Raw genomic sequence first — 16,912 nt, forward strand, 5'->3', positions numbered from 1 at the left:
CTCGTTTTGAAGGTCTGTTGACTATTAATAAGGAGCGGTGATGAAAAATCCATCCAGTGATACTGCATTCCATGCATCAGTGATGTGCCATAAGCTAACCTGTGTACCACAGGTTCATTTTGTTCCACTGCTGGCTGCTGAAGTAACTGTATCTGTTATGGCTCCATGTGCCACTGCTGAACATTGTTAAGGATGCCATCATTTGTGGACATAAGCCCGATTTTTGTTTTTTATTCCAAGTAGCATCAGAAGTAACCTTGTCAGTTAAGAGACTTTCTTATTGTATCTTAGTCTTTTCAATGTGTTCCCAGACCCACCGCAACTCCCTCGTCAATTGGAAGACATGGCAGCAGCTTTATCTATCATTGGGCCTGGTGTTCCTTCAGTGATAGCATCTCCTTCAGGAACAAGAAAGGTGCTGAGCCCCGGGAGTTCTTTGCTCATCGGTAAGTTCCAGTGTTTAAGATTTGCTTTCATTGTACCCATTTCTTTTTTTCCCCACTGGGGCTACTAGCAAACTGGGGAGGGTGGCAGTTTAGATCAGGGGAGCAGTGTGAGGGGAAAGAGTTCCTGCCCAGGGCATTTTCTAGATTACCCGCTACAATCGTGGTAAAATACTTCGGCTTGGCAGGATAGAATTGAAAACAGCCCCCAGAATCTATAACAGAAAATAGATCTCCATTTTTTGCAATGGACATACAATGTTATAGCACTAAATCGCATCCAAAATGTAAACGCCACCCTGCTGGCAGCGTAGGGACTGTGATGTCACAACACAGGAAGTACGGAAGCACACTTAACAGATACATTGTGACACTGTTGTTGGGTTAATCTGGGAAATGCCGTGTGCTGCTGCTCTAATTTGGGCAACTGAAACAGTGGGAGAGCCAACATGGTTCTACTCCTGAATATACAGAAATAATGTACAATAATGGCAAGGAGTTTTCGACAACGCTGGTTTCTCTGCCTTAAAAATGAAATATAATCTACTTGTGAGGGTTTATGCTTGCAAGCTTCAGGGCGCTTTCCCGACTAGCTGCTTATCAACAGCAAAATGCCTCTGTTCGGACAAGTCGCATTCAAAAAATAAACAGTAGGGGGAGCAGTCTTGCAGCAATTAACAACCCGAAAAAATAGCAACCAGATATACGACATCCTAGCTCTATTTCGCTGCGATTAAATTCGAAACAAGGCATTGAAATGTGGACGGTACCCTGCTTTCTGCATAGGGACTGTGGTGTCACGATGCAGGAAGTGTGGAAGCACAGTGCCGAGATATGTCCTGACCTCGTTGTAGGGTCTAGTCTGGAAAACAACTGGGTTATTGCAAATGTCAGTTGAACTCAATTGAGTATTTCTCAAGTTATTAGCCTTTGAAGTGACCACTATAACAGGTTAATCATGTCCTGGCACAGATCGCAATACATGGCAGAAGTTGGATTTGACTCTTCAATAGAATGTTTGCCCACATAGATGATGGCAGCTGCCTGCCCAGCTGAATTCAGAAGAGGCAGCCCAAGCTGAGCATTTGTCTTGTCTTAAGAGAAATGCCGGTCCCCGCTGCCATGCCAGTGCAATGAGATGGAAGGGGCGGGGTTGTGCCCCTGTCACATGAGGCAGGCATGGGCCGCCATCTTGCCTCCCCCTCCATGTGGCTGGGATTGGCCAATGAAGGAAGGAGGCGAGCCAATCGGGCCCTGGCCTGAAAAAAATACTTTCTTAATTCAGTTTCTTGGGCAATGATGATATGCTGTTTTTGCATTTGTGCTTATCCTACAGGCACAGGAACTCCTGTATAGTTAAGGAGTAAAAAAAACCCAATGTTCTGCCACATTTGCAGCTTGTTATATTCTCTAAATTTAAGAGGAACTAAAAGCACTGCAATGGCGACAGCCTAAGACAATAGTCATCTGAAATGTACATATGTGTACAAAGCACCAAATTCAGCCTTCCCAGATGTACATAAGAAAATCAGCTAATAATTTAGCATTCAGCTATATCAACAACAGAGGCTTTACTTCCGAGTTGGTAATATGTACTTGGAAAAAGTAGGTCAGGGGTGTTCTGTCTTTTATTGAGTCTTATTGAGTTTTATTATAGGAAGCTGCCATATACCGAGTCAGACCATTGGTCTATCTAGCTCAGTATTGTCTACACAGACTGGCAGCGGCTTCTCCAAGGTTGCAGGCAGGAATCTCTCTCAGAACCTCCTTTCGAGGTCCCAGAAAGAAACCTTCAAGGAAACGGGACGGAACAGGTGCCCTCATACTAGGGAATTGGAACGTTCCCCTTCTTGTAATCTCTCTCAGCCGTATCTTGGAGATGCTAGAGAGGGAACTTGGAACCTAGATGCTTTTCCCAGAGCAGAGTTGGTACATCTGCCTGGCATTGTCTGGTAGCAGCTCTTCAGAATCTTAAGTTTTTCTCAGCCTTTGCTAACTAAGATAATTTGACTGGAGATGCCAGGCCAGAAGTAGAGAATAATCAGTTGCCTTCATGACAACTTTGGGCTGTGCAGGGTGCTGCCTTCATATAAGCCCTATTGTTTTTATCAACCTTATAGACCTGTGAAAATCTGCCTGTACGCTTTACTATTTGACTGATGTCCAGACTGTGACCCAGACTTTTTCTATGAGTACTTAAAAAAAAAATAAAGCCCCTATTCATAGGAGTTATGAAACAATAACAGTGGAGTTAGCCAGTAGAGCATGCTTTTTATGACCAGAGAAGTACAGTCAACTGTAAAAAGGAAATCCTGCTGTTCCATATTTATTGTCTTCTCCCTTGGTGACTTCCATATCTGATTGCTTGGTTCACAAGTCAGAGCAAGGTTTTCCTAACTGCCAGCACTTGCAAGTGTAACCTTGGGATCTTGGAGAACATACATATTTCGGTTTTCGTACCTCATCCCCAATGAGTGAAATGAAACCACTGGGCCCTCTTTCTCGGGAGACAGATTAGCTAGCGCAAACCTTCCCATTATGCAAGTTACTGGAGTCTTTTTCTTCTAATCCTCTGTGTACCTTTAGGAACCATTTTTCATGGATATACATAGATACAGAGTTCCCAAGAAATGATGAGGGAGAGGGAGGGGGGCAGAGGATTCTTGTTTATTTCTTTGTTCCCTTTCCTGCACTTCACAAACGAATCAATCATCAGAGGGGAAATTGGGCTCAGGGAAAGCGTCTTCTGAACCCAAACGCCTCTCCCCCACGATCACTTTGGCAGTGGAGGCTGGCCTGGCAGGCTGAGGTAGGCAGAAGCTGACCAACCTAGGCCCCTAGCCAGTCATTGGAAGGCTTGTGCTGGGCCAAGGAGAAGCAAAGACCAGATCACTTGTTTCCACTAGCTTGACAATCTGCCTGTCCCAGCAGGCCAGGAGCTAGTGCCTGCTTGCTGCCCTCCGGTGCTGGAGATCAGGGATGTGCACAAACTTGTTCGGAACCTGGGGCGGGGGATGGGTGGGGTGGTTTCAAAGTTCGAAGGCAGGGGAGGGATCTCACTTTAAGGGCAGGCACACACGCACCAGCTACTTCCAGCCACTTCCGGCCAAAGAGCAAATGGGCTGGCAGGGAAGTATGCTGCCGCCCCGTAGGATGTGTAAAATACCGGGCACCGGTGGGGGGAAAGCAGAGGGAGGGGTAAGTGCACCCTCCCACATCCTTAAAGTAAGACTCCTCCCTGCCATCGAGCCACCCATGCCTGGTTCCATGCACATCCATACTGGAGATATTCCCTGGTGTGCACATGCAGCTTGTGCCTGAAGCAGTTTGGGAGGAAGTTGGAGGTCTACCCTTCTCTATTCCGGCTGACACTTTACAAATAGATATTTACCAGTGGGACCCATGCCAAAAATGTCATCAGATTGGAAAACTCCTATTGGTGAAAAACTGCTGCAAATTGTATACTGTTTTTCAACAAAAGTTCTCAAAGCGGTTTACACCGAGAAATATATAAATGATAAATAAGATGGTTCTCCGTCCCAAAAGGGCTCGCAGTCTAAAGAGAAGCATAAGGCAGACACCAGCAACAGCCACTGGAGAGATGCTGTGCTGAGCTTGAATACAACAACAACAACAACAACAACAAATATTTATATACCACTTTTCAACCAAAGTTTCCAAAGCGGTTTACATAGAGAAGTAATAAATAAATAAGATGGCTCCCTGTCCCCGAAGGGCTCCCAATCTAAAAAGAAAGATAAGATAGACAACAGCAACAGTCACTAGAAATACTGTGCTAGGGGTGGATAGGGCCACTTACTCTCCCCCTGCTAAATAAAGAGAATCACCATGTTAAAAAGTGCCTCTCTGCCCAGTTAGCAGGGGTAGGACCAGTTGCTCTCTCCCTGCTAAAAATAAGGAAATCACCACTATGAAAGGTACCTCTTTGCCCAGGTAGCAGAGCTAAACATGGCACAAGAGGGCACTGATGGGAGCAGAAAGGTGAAATGAACATTTTTCTTTGTTTTCTTGTTTGGTATAATATTTGTTGTGGTTTTCACAATGGTTTTTTTGCTATTGTTGCTAGGATTTCTTTCTTTTCTTTTTCTTTTTTTAAGACATTGTCTCTTTATTGTTGTGTCTGTCACTTTTCTCCCTCTTTTTTCTTTATATAGCTTGTGTCTTTATAACTGTAAGCACCAACCATCACTCACTGTCAGTGGTTTTTCTTCCTCCCTCCGTCCCTCCCTCCCTCATCCCCTTCTCCCAGTTCTTTTTCTCCTACTCCCCCCAAACCTCTAAGGTTGTTGGAAGTGCCCTGTTGATTGGCAGGATAACAGCCTCCTTTTGGGAACCTTCTTTCACACTTTCCATGGTGGCGAAGCATATGATGGGCTGGATGAGGGATAACAAAGTGAGACTGAATTCAAATAAGACAGAGCCACCTACTGGAGCAACAGGGAAATGTCTTGTCTAGGAAGCCAGAGGTTGCTGGTTCAAATCAACACTGGTACCTATATCAGGCTGCAGCAAGATAGGAAGATGCTGAAAGGCATCATCTCATACTGCGCAGGAGATGGCAATGGTAAACCCCTCCTGTACTCTACCAAAGACAACCACAGGGCTCTGTGGTCACCAGGAGTCGACACCGACTCGATGGCACACTTTACATTTTACTTATTGAGTGGGGTCAGAACTCAGGAGACGATTTTGATCTACCAATTCTGGATGGGGTCACACTTCTCAAGAAGGAACAGTCTGAGAGTGCTTCTGGATCCAAACCACTCTCTGGTGTCTCAGGTTGAAGCAGTGGCCAGAGGTGCTTTCTATCAGCTTCAGCTGATACACCAATAACGTCCGTCTCTTGAAATACAGTGGTACATATGCTGGTAACCTCCAGACTTGACTACTACAATGTGCTCTATTTGGGGGCTGCCATTGTACATAGTCCAGAAACTGCAGTTGGTACAGAATGCGGCAGCTAGGTTGGTCTCTGGGTCATCTCAAAGAGATCATATTGCTCCTATATTAAAAGAGCCCCACTGCCCATTGAGATCATCTGGAGGGGTTCATCTGCAGTTGGCAGCAGCTCGTCTGTGCTGGTTAATGCAGCCTACCAGCAATAATATTTATTCTGAATTTCCTATCAGTCATGTGATATGATCATAGCCTTTTTTTATCAATATTCCTTAAGATTTCACAGGGAAAGTGAAACGGTGGCTACTCAGGGACTGGCCTTCTCTGTTGCCGCCCCAAGACTCTGGAATGTGCTCCCTCCTGACATAAGAGACAGAAGTTTGGGGCAGTGTACAAATATAATATAAATAAATAAATCTGTTCTCTTTGTTTCTTTAGGTGTGGTTTTTGGTTCCTGGTTTTCCCATATGTCTATTATCTCCATTCAGAACTATGATATATTATAGACCTCACAGTATAATCTGGTATGATATAGATTGTAGTATGAGCTACAATCTTGTAGTTCATTACAAGTGCTATTTAAACGATTAGTAAATACAAGAATGGTGCTGGGTAGATTGTGGCTATAACTAGAGCTTTTTACTTTCATACTCTGTGGTGTTTGTTGAAATCTTGAGGAATATTGATAAATAAAGGCTATGACTATATCACATTACTGATAGGAAATGCAGAATAAATATTATTGCTGGTAAGCTGCATTAGTTGGGCCTATATTGCTCCTGTGAGACAAATGAGAGAGGCCAGGTCTCAGGATGTGTATGGCATTTTTATTCTCAAGCTATATGTGTGAGACACTATGAGGCTATTCACACATGGGCAGGATCGATCCTGATCCCGGCATTGCCTTGGCCCCAAGCCGGGGAATTTACCCCAAGGTTTAACCTGGGTTTAAGGGTGCAAGCAAACCCTTAGCCCAAGTTCAGGGTCATGTGTGTGTATGGGCTGCAGTCAGCTGCAGTCAGCCCACGCACACAGAGCACTTGGCAGTAAGAGCGCCCGGCTGCAGAGGACCCCTCAATGCACTGCAGTCCTGGGGTTTGCTAGAGGACGTCCTCCTCTGGCTCCCTGCTCTGCTGCTTGCCCTGGCACTGCTCGTGTGCCGCAATGAGTGGCAGAGCTACCTGGGGGGAGGCAGGCAGGAACCTGCCTCCACACCAGCCCTCCCCCCATCAGCATTTTTCAGTCGTGTGCACGACCTCTATGTCTCTGTATTAATGAATAGATCTAGGATGTGTCACCTGTCATGGTTGATGGCTGGTCTTCTTATTGATGGAAATGGGAATATCTGTTACATACTGGCTGCATAGAGAGACTAAAGGTAAAGTGTGCCATGAAGTCGATTTCGACTCCTGGCACCCACAGTGCCCTGTGGTTTCCTTTTGGTAGAATACAGGAGGGGTTTACCATTGCCTCCTCCGGCACAGTATGAGATGATGCCTTTCAGCATCTTCCTATATCGCTGCTGCCCGATATAGTACCAGCAAGGATTCAAAATGGCAACCTTCTGCTTGTTAGTCAAGCATGTCCCTGCTGCACTATTAGGTGGCAGTATAGAGACTAGCAAAGGTTGGTTTTTTCCCCATTAAAAGTGGAGAAATGTATATTTGCTCATTAGTAACATACATTGAAAGAATGAGACGTATCTTTATTTTTTAATTATTATTATTATTTCCTCTTACTGGCTATGTGGTATTCCCACTGGCTACTATTTTATATATTGGTTTTGGAGGAAGTAATAGATGAAGCAAATAAAATATGCAGTTATGAGAAGAGCAAGAGTTCATTTATTTGGCAGCCCAGAGCTTTGTAGGAGATAAAAAGAAACAAGCCAAATTTGTTTGAGGAGTTGCTCTCGTTAACATGAGGTGACTTTGCCTTTGCTTGTAAATCTCCTTGCATTTACTTCCCAGTGTCTCCTTTGAAGCAATGGAGGTTGCTCCAGTGAAAAAGGGCAGATTGCACGGGCTATATAAACTGCCATGTCCGTTCCTCAGCATAACCATGACCCCTCTGGCTTGACAATCTGTAGAAATGTTTTAGCACACAGTTGCAGTTATTGCAAATACATTGTGTACATTCTATTCCCATCTGTGGATAAGCTGTGTGACTGGAAGCTACTCGAACCCAGTTCACACGAAACCAGAGCACTGAGATATAAGCATGGCAATCTGTGGAAGCAAGTGCATTCTGCCACTATGAGTAGAACCTTTAATATATGATTCACGGCTTGGTTAATCAGTGCCTGTGCCAATAGGGTCCCCTCCTGCAACCATCTCTTGTGGAAAATGGTGGGTGGATACCATGACTGAGGCCTGCTTGCATAACTAACCATTTACACCCCCAGTTCGCAATGAAGTGCGGTTGAAAAGCATACATGAAACATACAATTCCAGCTAGGAATACCATTCATTGGGGTCTTTAACTCCTGCTAACTGGGCAAAGAGGCACCATATTTAGCAGGGGGAGAGTAACTGGCCCTATCCACCCCCAGCACAGTACCTCCAGTGACTGCTGCTGGTGTCTATCTTATGTTTCTTTTTAGATTGTGAGCCCTTTGGGGACAGGGATCCATCTTATTTATTCATTCTATTTATTTATTATTTCTCTACGTAAACCTCTTTGTAACCTTTTGTTGAAAAACGGTATATAAATATTTGTTGTTGTTTCAAGATCTCAACCGGCAGTCCGAGAATTGCCCAGATCAGCACACATCTGTAGATACTGTTACCAGCTGTTGATCAATGAGGGACAATGGCTGTTGATGAGAGATAAACCATGTGCAAACAGCAAATATATATAAACATGCAAATTCAGAAATTAAATAAGTGTGTGTGTGTGTGTGTGTCCTAAATTCTATAAATATATCTCTTAAGAAACGTACATATTTCAAAAGAACACCAAAAAAGGTCCAAAGTTGCCCAGAGCACAGAATAATGAAGATGGTAAAAATATTCCAATCTTGCTTAATCAGTATGAAGGACTGTGATGTTACAACAGAACACCAAAACAAGGTCACTATTTCCCAAAGTACATAAATTTATAGGAGATGTTGGCAAAGTTCCACTCCTCTAAAATTAGCACAAAGAAATGTGCTGTAATGATAGTCCGTTCTGTTATCTGATAACAGCTATATAACTCCAGTTAACAGAACGGACTATCATTACAGCACATTTCTCTGTGCTAATTTTAGAGGAGTGGAACTTTGCCAACATCTCCTATAAATTTATGTACTTTGGGAAATAGTGACCTTGTTTTGGTGTTCTGTTGTAAAATCACAGTCCTTCATACTGATTAAGCAAGATTGGAATATTTTTTACCATTTTCATTATTCTGTGCTCTGGGCAACTTTGGACATTTCTTGGTGTTCTTTTGAAATATGTACGTTTTTAAGAGATATATTTATAGAATTTAGGAGATTATATATATATATATATATATATATATATATATATATATATATATATATATATAAAAATAAATTTAATTTCTGAATGTGCATGTTTATATATATTTGCTAGTTTTGGTTTGTTCTTTACACGTGTGGCCCTTTTGTTACATGTCCTGTTGATGAGAGATGGCACGGTGGATGGCATGTGCCCATAGCAAAGGGACAAAACTGGGTGGAGCTGCCAGGAGGGAGCTACAGAGAAGGGCCGGGGTGGCTCTAACCCCCTTCCTTCCACTCTGAAGAGCAACTGGTAACATTGGCTGGGAGGTGAAGGAGACAGATAGGCAAGTGGTTAAAGACACTTTTGTGTGTGTGGAGTGAATTTAACTGCCTGCTACTCTCCTGGCTTCCATCTTCCACTTCTCTCCTGCAAGGCATTTTCAGCAGTGGATCCGTCCCAATGCTTCAGAATAGGCTCCTTTCCTCCGCCATATACTGTACATCACTGTTCATCCCTACTACAGGCATTCAGCCTGTAAAATTGCTTAAAGCAGTGTACCCCTTGAATTTTACACCTGACCCTACAGTTGTCATTGCTGTCTTTCAATTCTCCTTATTGTCATCTTGTAAATAATACTTATATGTTGTTTGGTTTTCTTTGTCCTCTATTATGATGTCTACTGTTTTAGTACGAATGTTGTCAACCTTTTTGAATTGACGATGATGAACTACATTATATAGCTTTAAATAAATATTAAATTCATTTTTATCAATCGCAGCATTATCCTCTGGAAAGATCCCATCTTTGGTTCATGCACTGCTGTTTTGGTGAACAGGTGAATGCAGTTTGCTGTAATCTGAAGTATTTGTCTGCCTTTTTCCCCCCCTTCCTTTTTAAAGGCTGCCCAGTGGATGGTCACCCACTTCCTAACATCACTTGGTTTTATGCTGGTCAGCCCATCAATATGCCTCATCACACATTGGCAGCTGGTCAGATTCTTCAGATACTGAACATCAGCTACGATTTTCAGGGAGAAATCAGCTGCATGGCTCAAAATGAGGCAGGCTTGCTTGTACAAAAAACCTATCTGATAATCCAAGGTAAACATTACAGTACCAGACTTTTGGAAACTCAGCAATAGGACACAATTCTCTGGCACCCACAAACAAAACATTTATACCAAATATTAATGCTGGCATGTCATATTTTTAATGAAATTTTTATTTGTTTAATTTGTATCCCGCTCTTCCTCCAAGGAGCCCAGAAGACTGTGTATATGGTTATGTTTCTCCCCACAACAACCCTGCGAGGTAGATAAGGCTGAGAGATAAGTGCCTGGCCCAGAGTAATCCTGTGAGTCTGATGATTGAACAGGGATTTGAACTCAGGTCTCCCTGATCCTATTCATCTTTTGTAATCTGAAAAGATGATGATATTTTGTAATATGAAATAGTGATGATGATGATACCTCTATTCTACAAAGAAATAACCAAGTAACCATTGCAAAGGAACTTTCAAATAGTTGATCATCTCTGCAGTTATATTCTTGACTGAGATGCATTGAGTTTTGAGACTGGAATGCCAGTCACACCCATGGGAGTTCTACATTTTGAAGCCTATATATACGGTACCCCTAAACTGTTCTCCAAGGCACTTCCCGTGCTATGAGTGCTCTTGTGGGATTGCTCTTGCAAAACATGCCAGTGAGTAAAATCATAACATCGGAAAAATTTATACATTTGTTGACTTGTGAGTAACACAGAGGTTTGACAAGCTGCCCCTTCCTTTCCATATTCACAGAAAGCCAAAGTTGGAATTTTCTTGTGGGCAAGAAGTTATAACATGAGACATCTTTTCCACTGTATTCTATTTTGGAACGGTGAACTATGGTGCCACTTTACTGGTGCCAAATGACACCCTTATTATGAAATAATAAGACATTTTTATATTATTATGAAATAATAAGACACTACAATAGTAACACACTTTTTATAGCCCCAAATTCCCAAACTAGATCAGAACAGTGGCACTGGGGACAGGATTATATAATGATATAACTCTTATGTCATATCATTTTCTCAGTCTAAATCCCCCAGAGAATCTGTTTGCCCCAATGGAAAAACTGAGTCAGGTTCCCTGACTCAGTTGTCTGGCTACTGCTGGAATTGGAATGCTGGACTAGATAGATCTTGATCTGCTCCATCAAGCCAATTCTTGATGTCCTTAGTATACAGTATATTCAGAATAAGCTTGACTTTTCTCCACTCAGTTCTACTAATATCTCTGTGTAAGGAACAAAGCTATTCCCTGTGGTGGCATCTACCTTGTGAAACTTACTCCAAGGCATATCTAGGGAAAATAATGCCTAGGGCAAGCACTGAAATTGTGCCCCCTGTCCAAACATCTGACACCCATCTTTCAGATAACTTTACCATAATATCAGCTGAAAAATACAAGTCAAGTTAATCTTTTAATATTTCAAAAACTATATAGCAGTGAACGTAGCCAGACCAAAAAATGCTGGAAAACTACAAATTTCAGTATGCTGGGTCTCATGAAATACCCAAATACTATGTGGAGGTGTACTTGGAAAACTAAACAGAAGTGCCTGTCTAATTCTCTACTATGCATTGTAGCATCACTATTACATAAGTTTTAAAAATAAATAGAGAATTTGACTTTTCCCAGATATTCTGAAAATAATTAAAGGACATACAGAGTAAACTGTGTCACTGCTTGGAATATATTCTATCTAGTATTTCAGAAAGACAGTTAAAATGAGAGAAAGAGAGCAAGAAACTGCCAGTGGTCCTTAATACTAAGGATTTCACACTGATTCAAAGACAAACTCACCATTAATAGCCATATTATTAAGACATCACATTTAACTCACTTATCACAAGAAGCAAAGTAAGAGCAAATGAATACAATCATAGCTTATAAGCTTCAGCTCAGTATTCACTAGCCCTGATTCTCTGTACATAGTGCCAAACTGAATAAGTGTACAGTAACTTATATTATATTAATTTAAAAAAAAAAATTACCTATAACCCCTTTGGGGGGCTTCCTAAAGGCTGGAGCCCGCAAAGGTTCCCCCTCTCCCTGCTGGCCTCTTAATTCACTGCCACAGCTGGTCCCAGGCTGATTTTCGAGCCTGTTTGGGCCTGCAAAGATCAATGTGGTGGCCATTTTGGAGGCTGCCACACATGCTCAAATGGCCTCTGCGAGGCCTGGCAAGGCCTAGGGCCTCACAGGGACCATTTTAGCATGTGCAGTGGCCATTTTTAAAAATAAATGTTTTTTTTTTAAATGGCTACCGAAAACAAAATAGCCGCCGTGCATGCTCAGTTGGCCTCTGTGAGGCCTGGCATGACCTAGGGCCTTGCAGATGCCATTTGAGCGTGTGTGGCAGCCATTTTGTTTTCAGCAGCCATTTAAAAAAATTCATTTTAAAAAATGGTGCCCCCTTCAAGTGGTGCCCAGGGCACGTGCCCTACCTGCCCCACCCTAGTTACGCCCCTGCTCCCCACCCATGAAGATTTGCCTGGCCTCATCACTCCTTTTGTTTCACTGTCTTACAAAGGTGTCGTCATTTAATATGACTTTTGCTCAGTTGCTCTGATCTCAGTGGATTTTCTGTGATATTCCTTCTCTCATTTACTCCTGGTTTTTATATTGTTTTATTATTTATTTATTTATCATATTTTTATACTGCCTGATATGTACATAGGTGCTGTACAATTATTAGTGTTGCTGTATTTTTTTTTATTGTTTTAATCAATGTTTGTGCACCACCTTGATTTTTTTTTTAAGGTGGGATACAAATATTTTAAATAAATAAATTTAAACAATCATAAGAACATAAGAACATCCCTGCTGGATCAGGCCCAAGGCCCATCTAGTCCAGCATCCTGTTTCACACAGTGACCCACCAAATGCCACTGGAAGCCTACAGGCAGGAGTTGAGGGCATGCCCTCCCTCCTGCTGTTACTCTCCTGCAACTGGTGGTGGTATTTTGTTTGTTTTGTTTGTTTGTTTATTTGTTTGATTGATTGATTGATTGTTTGATTTCTATACTGCCCTTCCAAAAATGGCTCAGGGCGGTTTACACAGATAAAAAATAAATAGATAAGATGGATCCCTGTCCCCAAAGGGCTCACAATTTAAAACAAATATAAGATGGACACCAGCAACAGTCACTGGAGGTATAGTGCTGAGGGTGGATAGGGCCAGTTACTCCTCCCCCTGCTAAATAAAGAGAATCACCACCTTAAAAGGTGCTTCTTTGCCAAGTTAGCAGGGGTTAGCAGGGGTTAATACTCAGAGGCATCCTGCCTTTGAGGCTGGAGGTGGCCTATAGCCCTCTGACTAGTAGCCATTGATAGACCTCTCCTCCATGAAGTTATCCAAACCCCAATCAAATCCAATTGATGTGTTGTCTTCAGTACTGACAAACTTCTGTTGACTATTCGGATCTTTTAAGCAAGATTTTTTGCTTCTGTTACAGATTATGGGTGGTCAGTGGGCAAGATGTCACCCTGCTCAGCATCTTGCGGTAACAAAGGATTCCAACATCACCAGCTGAGATGCTTACTAGATGGAGCCCAAGTCAACATTTCACTCTGCATCGAGAAGCCCAAGCCAGCTCTGCAGCCCATTGCTTGTAATAGAAGAGACTGCCCTTCAAGGTTTGGCCAACCACTCAAATGTACCTTGTGTGCCACGAAACATCACTGCAAAGATATAATTGTTAATTTTCTACTATCAGTACTTTAAGAGTGTACTGACTGAAATATAGTGCCACTAAAGTCAAGATTGCATTGCAGGCTTGTAAATGGCATACTGGTTGCCATAGCCTCTAGGTGACTCTTTTCCTCCCTCTCTAACAACACTAGAACCAGGGCCATCCCATGAAACTGAATTTCAGTTCCGTTTGGGGGAATTTAGGACCAACAAAAGGAAATACTTTTTCATTCAGCACATAATTAATTTGTGGAATTCTCTGCCACATAATATGGTGATGACCACTAGCTTGGAGGGTTTTAAGAGGGGCTTAGACAAATTCATGGAGGACAGGTCTATCAATGGCTTCTTGTCTGGTGGCTATAGGCCACCTCCAGCCTCAGAGGCAAGATGCTTCTAAATACCAGTTGTAGGGGAGCAAAAGCAGAGGACAAGTCATGCCCTCACCTCTTGCCTGTGGGGTTTTCAGAGGCATCTAGTGGGCCACTGTGTGTAACAGGAAGCTGGACTAGATAGGCCTTGAGCCTGATCCAGCAAGGTTGTTCTTATGTTTTTATGACCAGGTAGGCAAGTTTTATATTCCAAGAGAACCCCATTATCTGCAGGGGTTCCATTCCGGGGGGGGGGGCATGGATAGCAAGACTGTGGATAACGGGGCATTAAAGTCAGTGGAAATTGTGGGGTAGGTTCCTGGACAAAAATAATAATAATTGCCAAAAATCATTCCAAAAATCTGAAAAATAATTAGAGTGCCCTACCATTCTCCACGGGCCTTCAGGAGTCCAGGGATGGCCCCCACGAATTGAAAAGCACAGAAATTTGGCAGAAAATCTCTTTTTATTTTTGTAATGAGCCATAAAATGGCTCTCACACTCAAAATGGCGGCCGGAAATTACCTCTGGGGTCATTTCCGGCCATCCTGACATGTGGATATGTGAAACTGAAGGTAAACTCTTTTTACTCCCCCACCCCCCGCGCACGAATACCGAGGTTGGGTGTCCATTACCTGACCGTGGATATACGAAACTGAAGATGGTGAGTCCACGAATAGTGAGATTTCCCTGTAGCTGAAAAAGTGTTGGTTTTTATTTCCCTGTGTGAACACTGAAAAGAAAGTTATTGGGTGATTCAGCCTTTAGTTGTCACTTAGTGTCTTTTTACCATCAAGGTAGAAGATTATAGCTTTCAAATTTTTGACCATATGTGTGTAGTTATTAAAACTCTTTCTTACTTTTGTTGGGAATTCTCTCTGGTAAGAGACACCCTTTTTCAGTATAGCAGAGTGCACAGAGGCACAACACAGCAGAATTTGGTTAGGCATGTGTGTATGCTGAGAGTAAAATAACTTGGAGCCAGTTCATAGTTTCAAATCAATATAAGGAGTATTTATTAGAGAACTCCATTCTAGATAGGAAAGTGAGGAGATAGGATCTCTAATCTATCTATCTATCTGGATGCAGATAGATTCTGCATCTCTGCACACATGGTGCAGGGGAGAGGAGCTTGTATGTTGCAAGGGAGAAAGAAGGGAAGAAGAAGTACTAGGAAGGAAGGAAGGAAGTCCCTGAGATTAGCAAACTACATATTAAAGGGATAGTGTCAGAGTAGTAGAGAAGGGATGACCAATGTCTTGACCTTCTAGCCCTCTGACTCACTAGTCTGTCCTCCTATGTCATTGAGACAAGAGAGAGCTCATAGTCCTTCACTTCCAACAACTTTGCCGCACATATCAAGAATTCATAGCCTTCTTTGGCAGTACTGAAAATACAGACATCAAGATTTTATGGTATCTCTAGTCAAAATGAGGATACTCATTCTGATCTATACATGCGGCAGAATGCAATACTAGTGTGCAATACCACTTTACAGTCCAAGTGGGGGATGCCATTTCTGAATGATCCCCCACATTAAAAAAACAACAACAACAAACCCTGCAAGTAAGATGAGATTAGTACATCAGAAACAAACAGGGAATTTCCTCATTGTCGTGCTAGTTGCTTTTGGTTTTTGGTTTTTTGCAGCTTTTTTTCTATAATAGGATACTATTTTAAAATGTGATCCACCACTTGCAGTCTCAAATGGTACTATCCATTGTATCACCTCAGAGCTCTAGTATTTAATTTCTATCACATTCTGTTATATGTGTATTCCCAGTCAGAATGAGAGCTCTCGAAGGGGTTGCGCCTCCAAAAACTCGCCAGTGCTTAGCGACATGTCATGCAATAGACCAAAGATGCTGCAACTCTTCCAGGCTTTAGCCCTATTTAGCCATGATTTAAGATGCTGTGTGTGAGTACAAGCATCTAAAGTGGGGCTGGAAGTCCCACCTCAGCCCCATCACTCACCCCCTGTCTGCACATCACTCAGAGTAGCACGCCTCCTGATCACGGAAATGACTGCCATTATGGATATGGTGTTCACCTCTTCAGACAAATGCTGCTGTAACCATGAGTGGCACACTGCCAGAGTGCCAGTGATGGGTCATGGCAGGATTTTGGGCCACAGTTTAGACACTTGTACTCACATACTGTGTGTTAAATCATGCCTGAATCAGGCCTTTTTTGTATCTCGCTTCTGTAGAGGCCATGCACCATCTAAGGTGTAATGAATCCCTTCATACTGAGGACCAGTGGGTAGGGCATGAATAAAAACCAGTGGTCATTGGAAAGCACTACACGAAATCTCTCTGGTTTCTAAGCTTTGCACAGAAGCTATACACAAGTATTTTTGCATGTATGAAGGCTAGAAATTTCTGGTTTCCTTTTTAAAAATAAAGTGGTTCTTGGTGTTTGCAGAAGCTACTGTATTTTATGGTGCTCTGTACAGTACTCCATTTTATGACCAATTATTTTAAGCACATAAACTAAACTAAACTATGCTGCAGGCCACACTTCTTTTTCTGCAATGCTATCTTGGCCTTCCTAGACTTGTAGTATCTTGGCCTTCCTAGACTTCCTATCTTGGCCTTCCTAGACTTGTAGACTTCCTAGACTTGTAGACTACAAGTCTTCCTAGACTTGTAGCCATCACCCATTCTGGAGAAAAAGCAGCATGGGCAGCATCTAGACTGGTTAGTCACAACTAAACGCCTCTGAAATAAATGAGAAACCAATTACTTTCCATGGGACTTAATCATGGCTAACTTAGTCTGGATACTGTCCAGTGACTCCATGATTTCCAACATGAAGCAACATGTGCAGCCAGCAATGACCTCAGAATCCTATCCTACAGTTTTCTGACTGTAGCAACAGCAGCAGCAGCAGCAAAGCTGCAAATCAGAGAAATATCATGATCAGCATGGAGCAGCCACTGTGGAAATACCTCTGACTTTATTACTTTTCCATAATGTTGCACACACT

At 42.5% G+C, this 16,912-nt stretch overlaps 1 protein-coding gene across 6 annotated transcripts in view; it reads left to right on the forward strand.

The window, feature by feature from the left end:
• ADAMTSL1 (ADAMTS like 1) overlaps positions 1–16,912 on the forward strand; it is a 786,832-nt gene that overhangs the window by 752,642 nt on the left and 17,278 nt on the right. For 3 of the 6 annotated variants that reach the window (XM_053294216.1, XM_053294215.1, XM_053294217.1), the window contains 3 exons: positions 312–446; positions 9,709–9,909; positions 13,318–13,498. In XM_053294216.1, the coding sequence (XP_053150191.1) occupies positions 312–446; positions 9,709–9,909; positions 13,318–13,498 (517 nt within the window). Of the gene's footprint in view, positions 1–291; positions 447–9,587; positions 9,645–9,708; positions 9,910–13,317; positions 13,499–16,912 lie in introns of those variants that run through there. The other 3 variants (XM_053294218.1, XR_008315783.1, XR_008315784.1) reach the window with 3 other exon arrangements.

Source organism: Hemicordylus capensis, chromosome 2 (genome assembly GCF_027244095.1).
Source record: "Hemicordylus capensis ecotype Gifberg chromosome 2, rHemCap1.1.pri, whole genome shotgun sequence".
Classification (NCBI taxonomy): Eukaryota; Metazoa; Chordata; class Lepidosauria; order Squamata; family Cordylidae; genus Hemicordylus; species Hemicordylus capensis.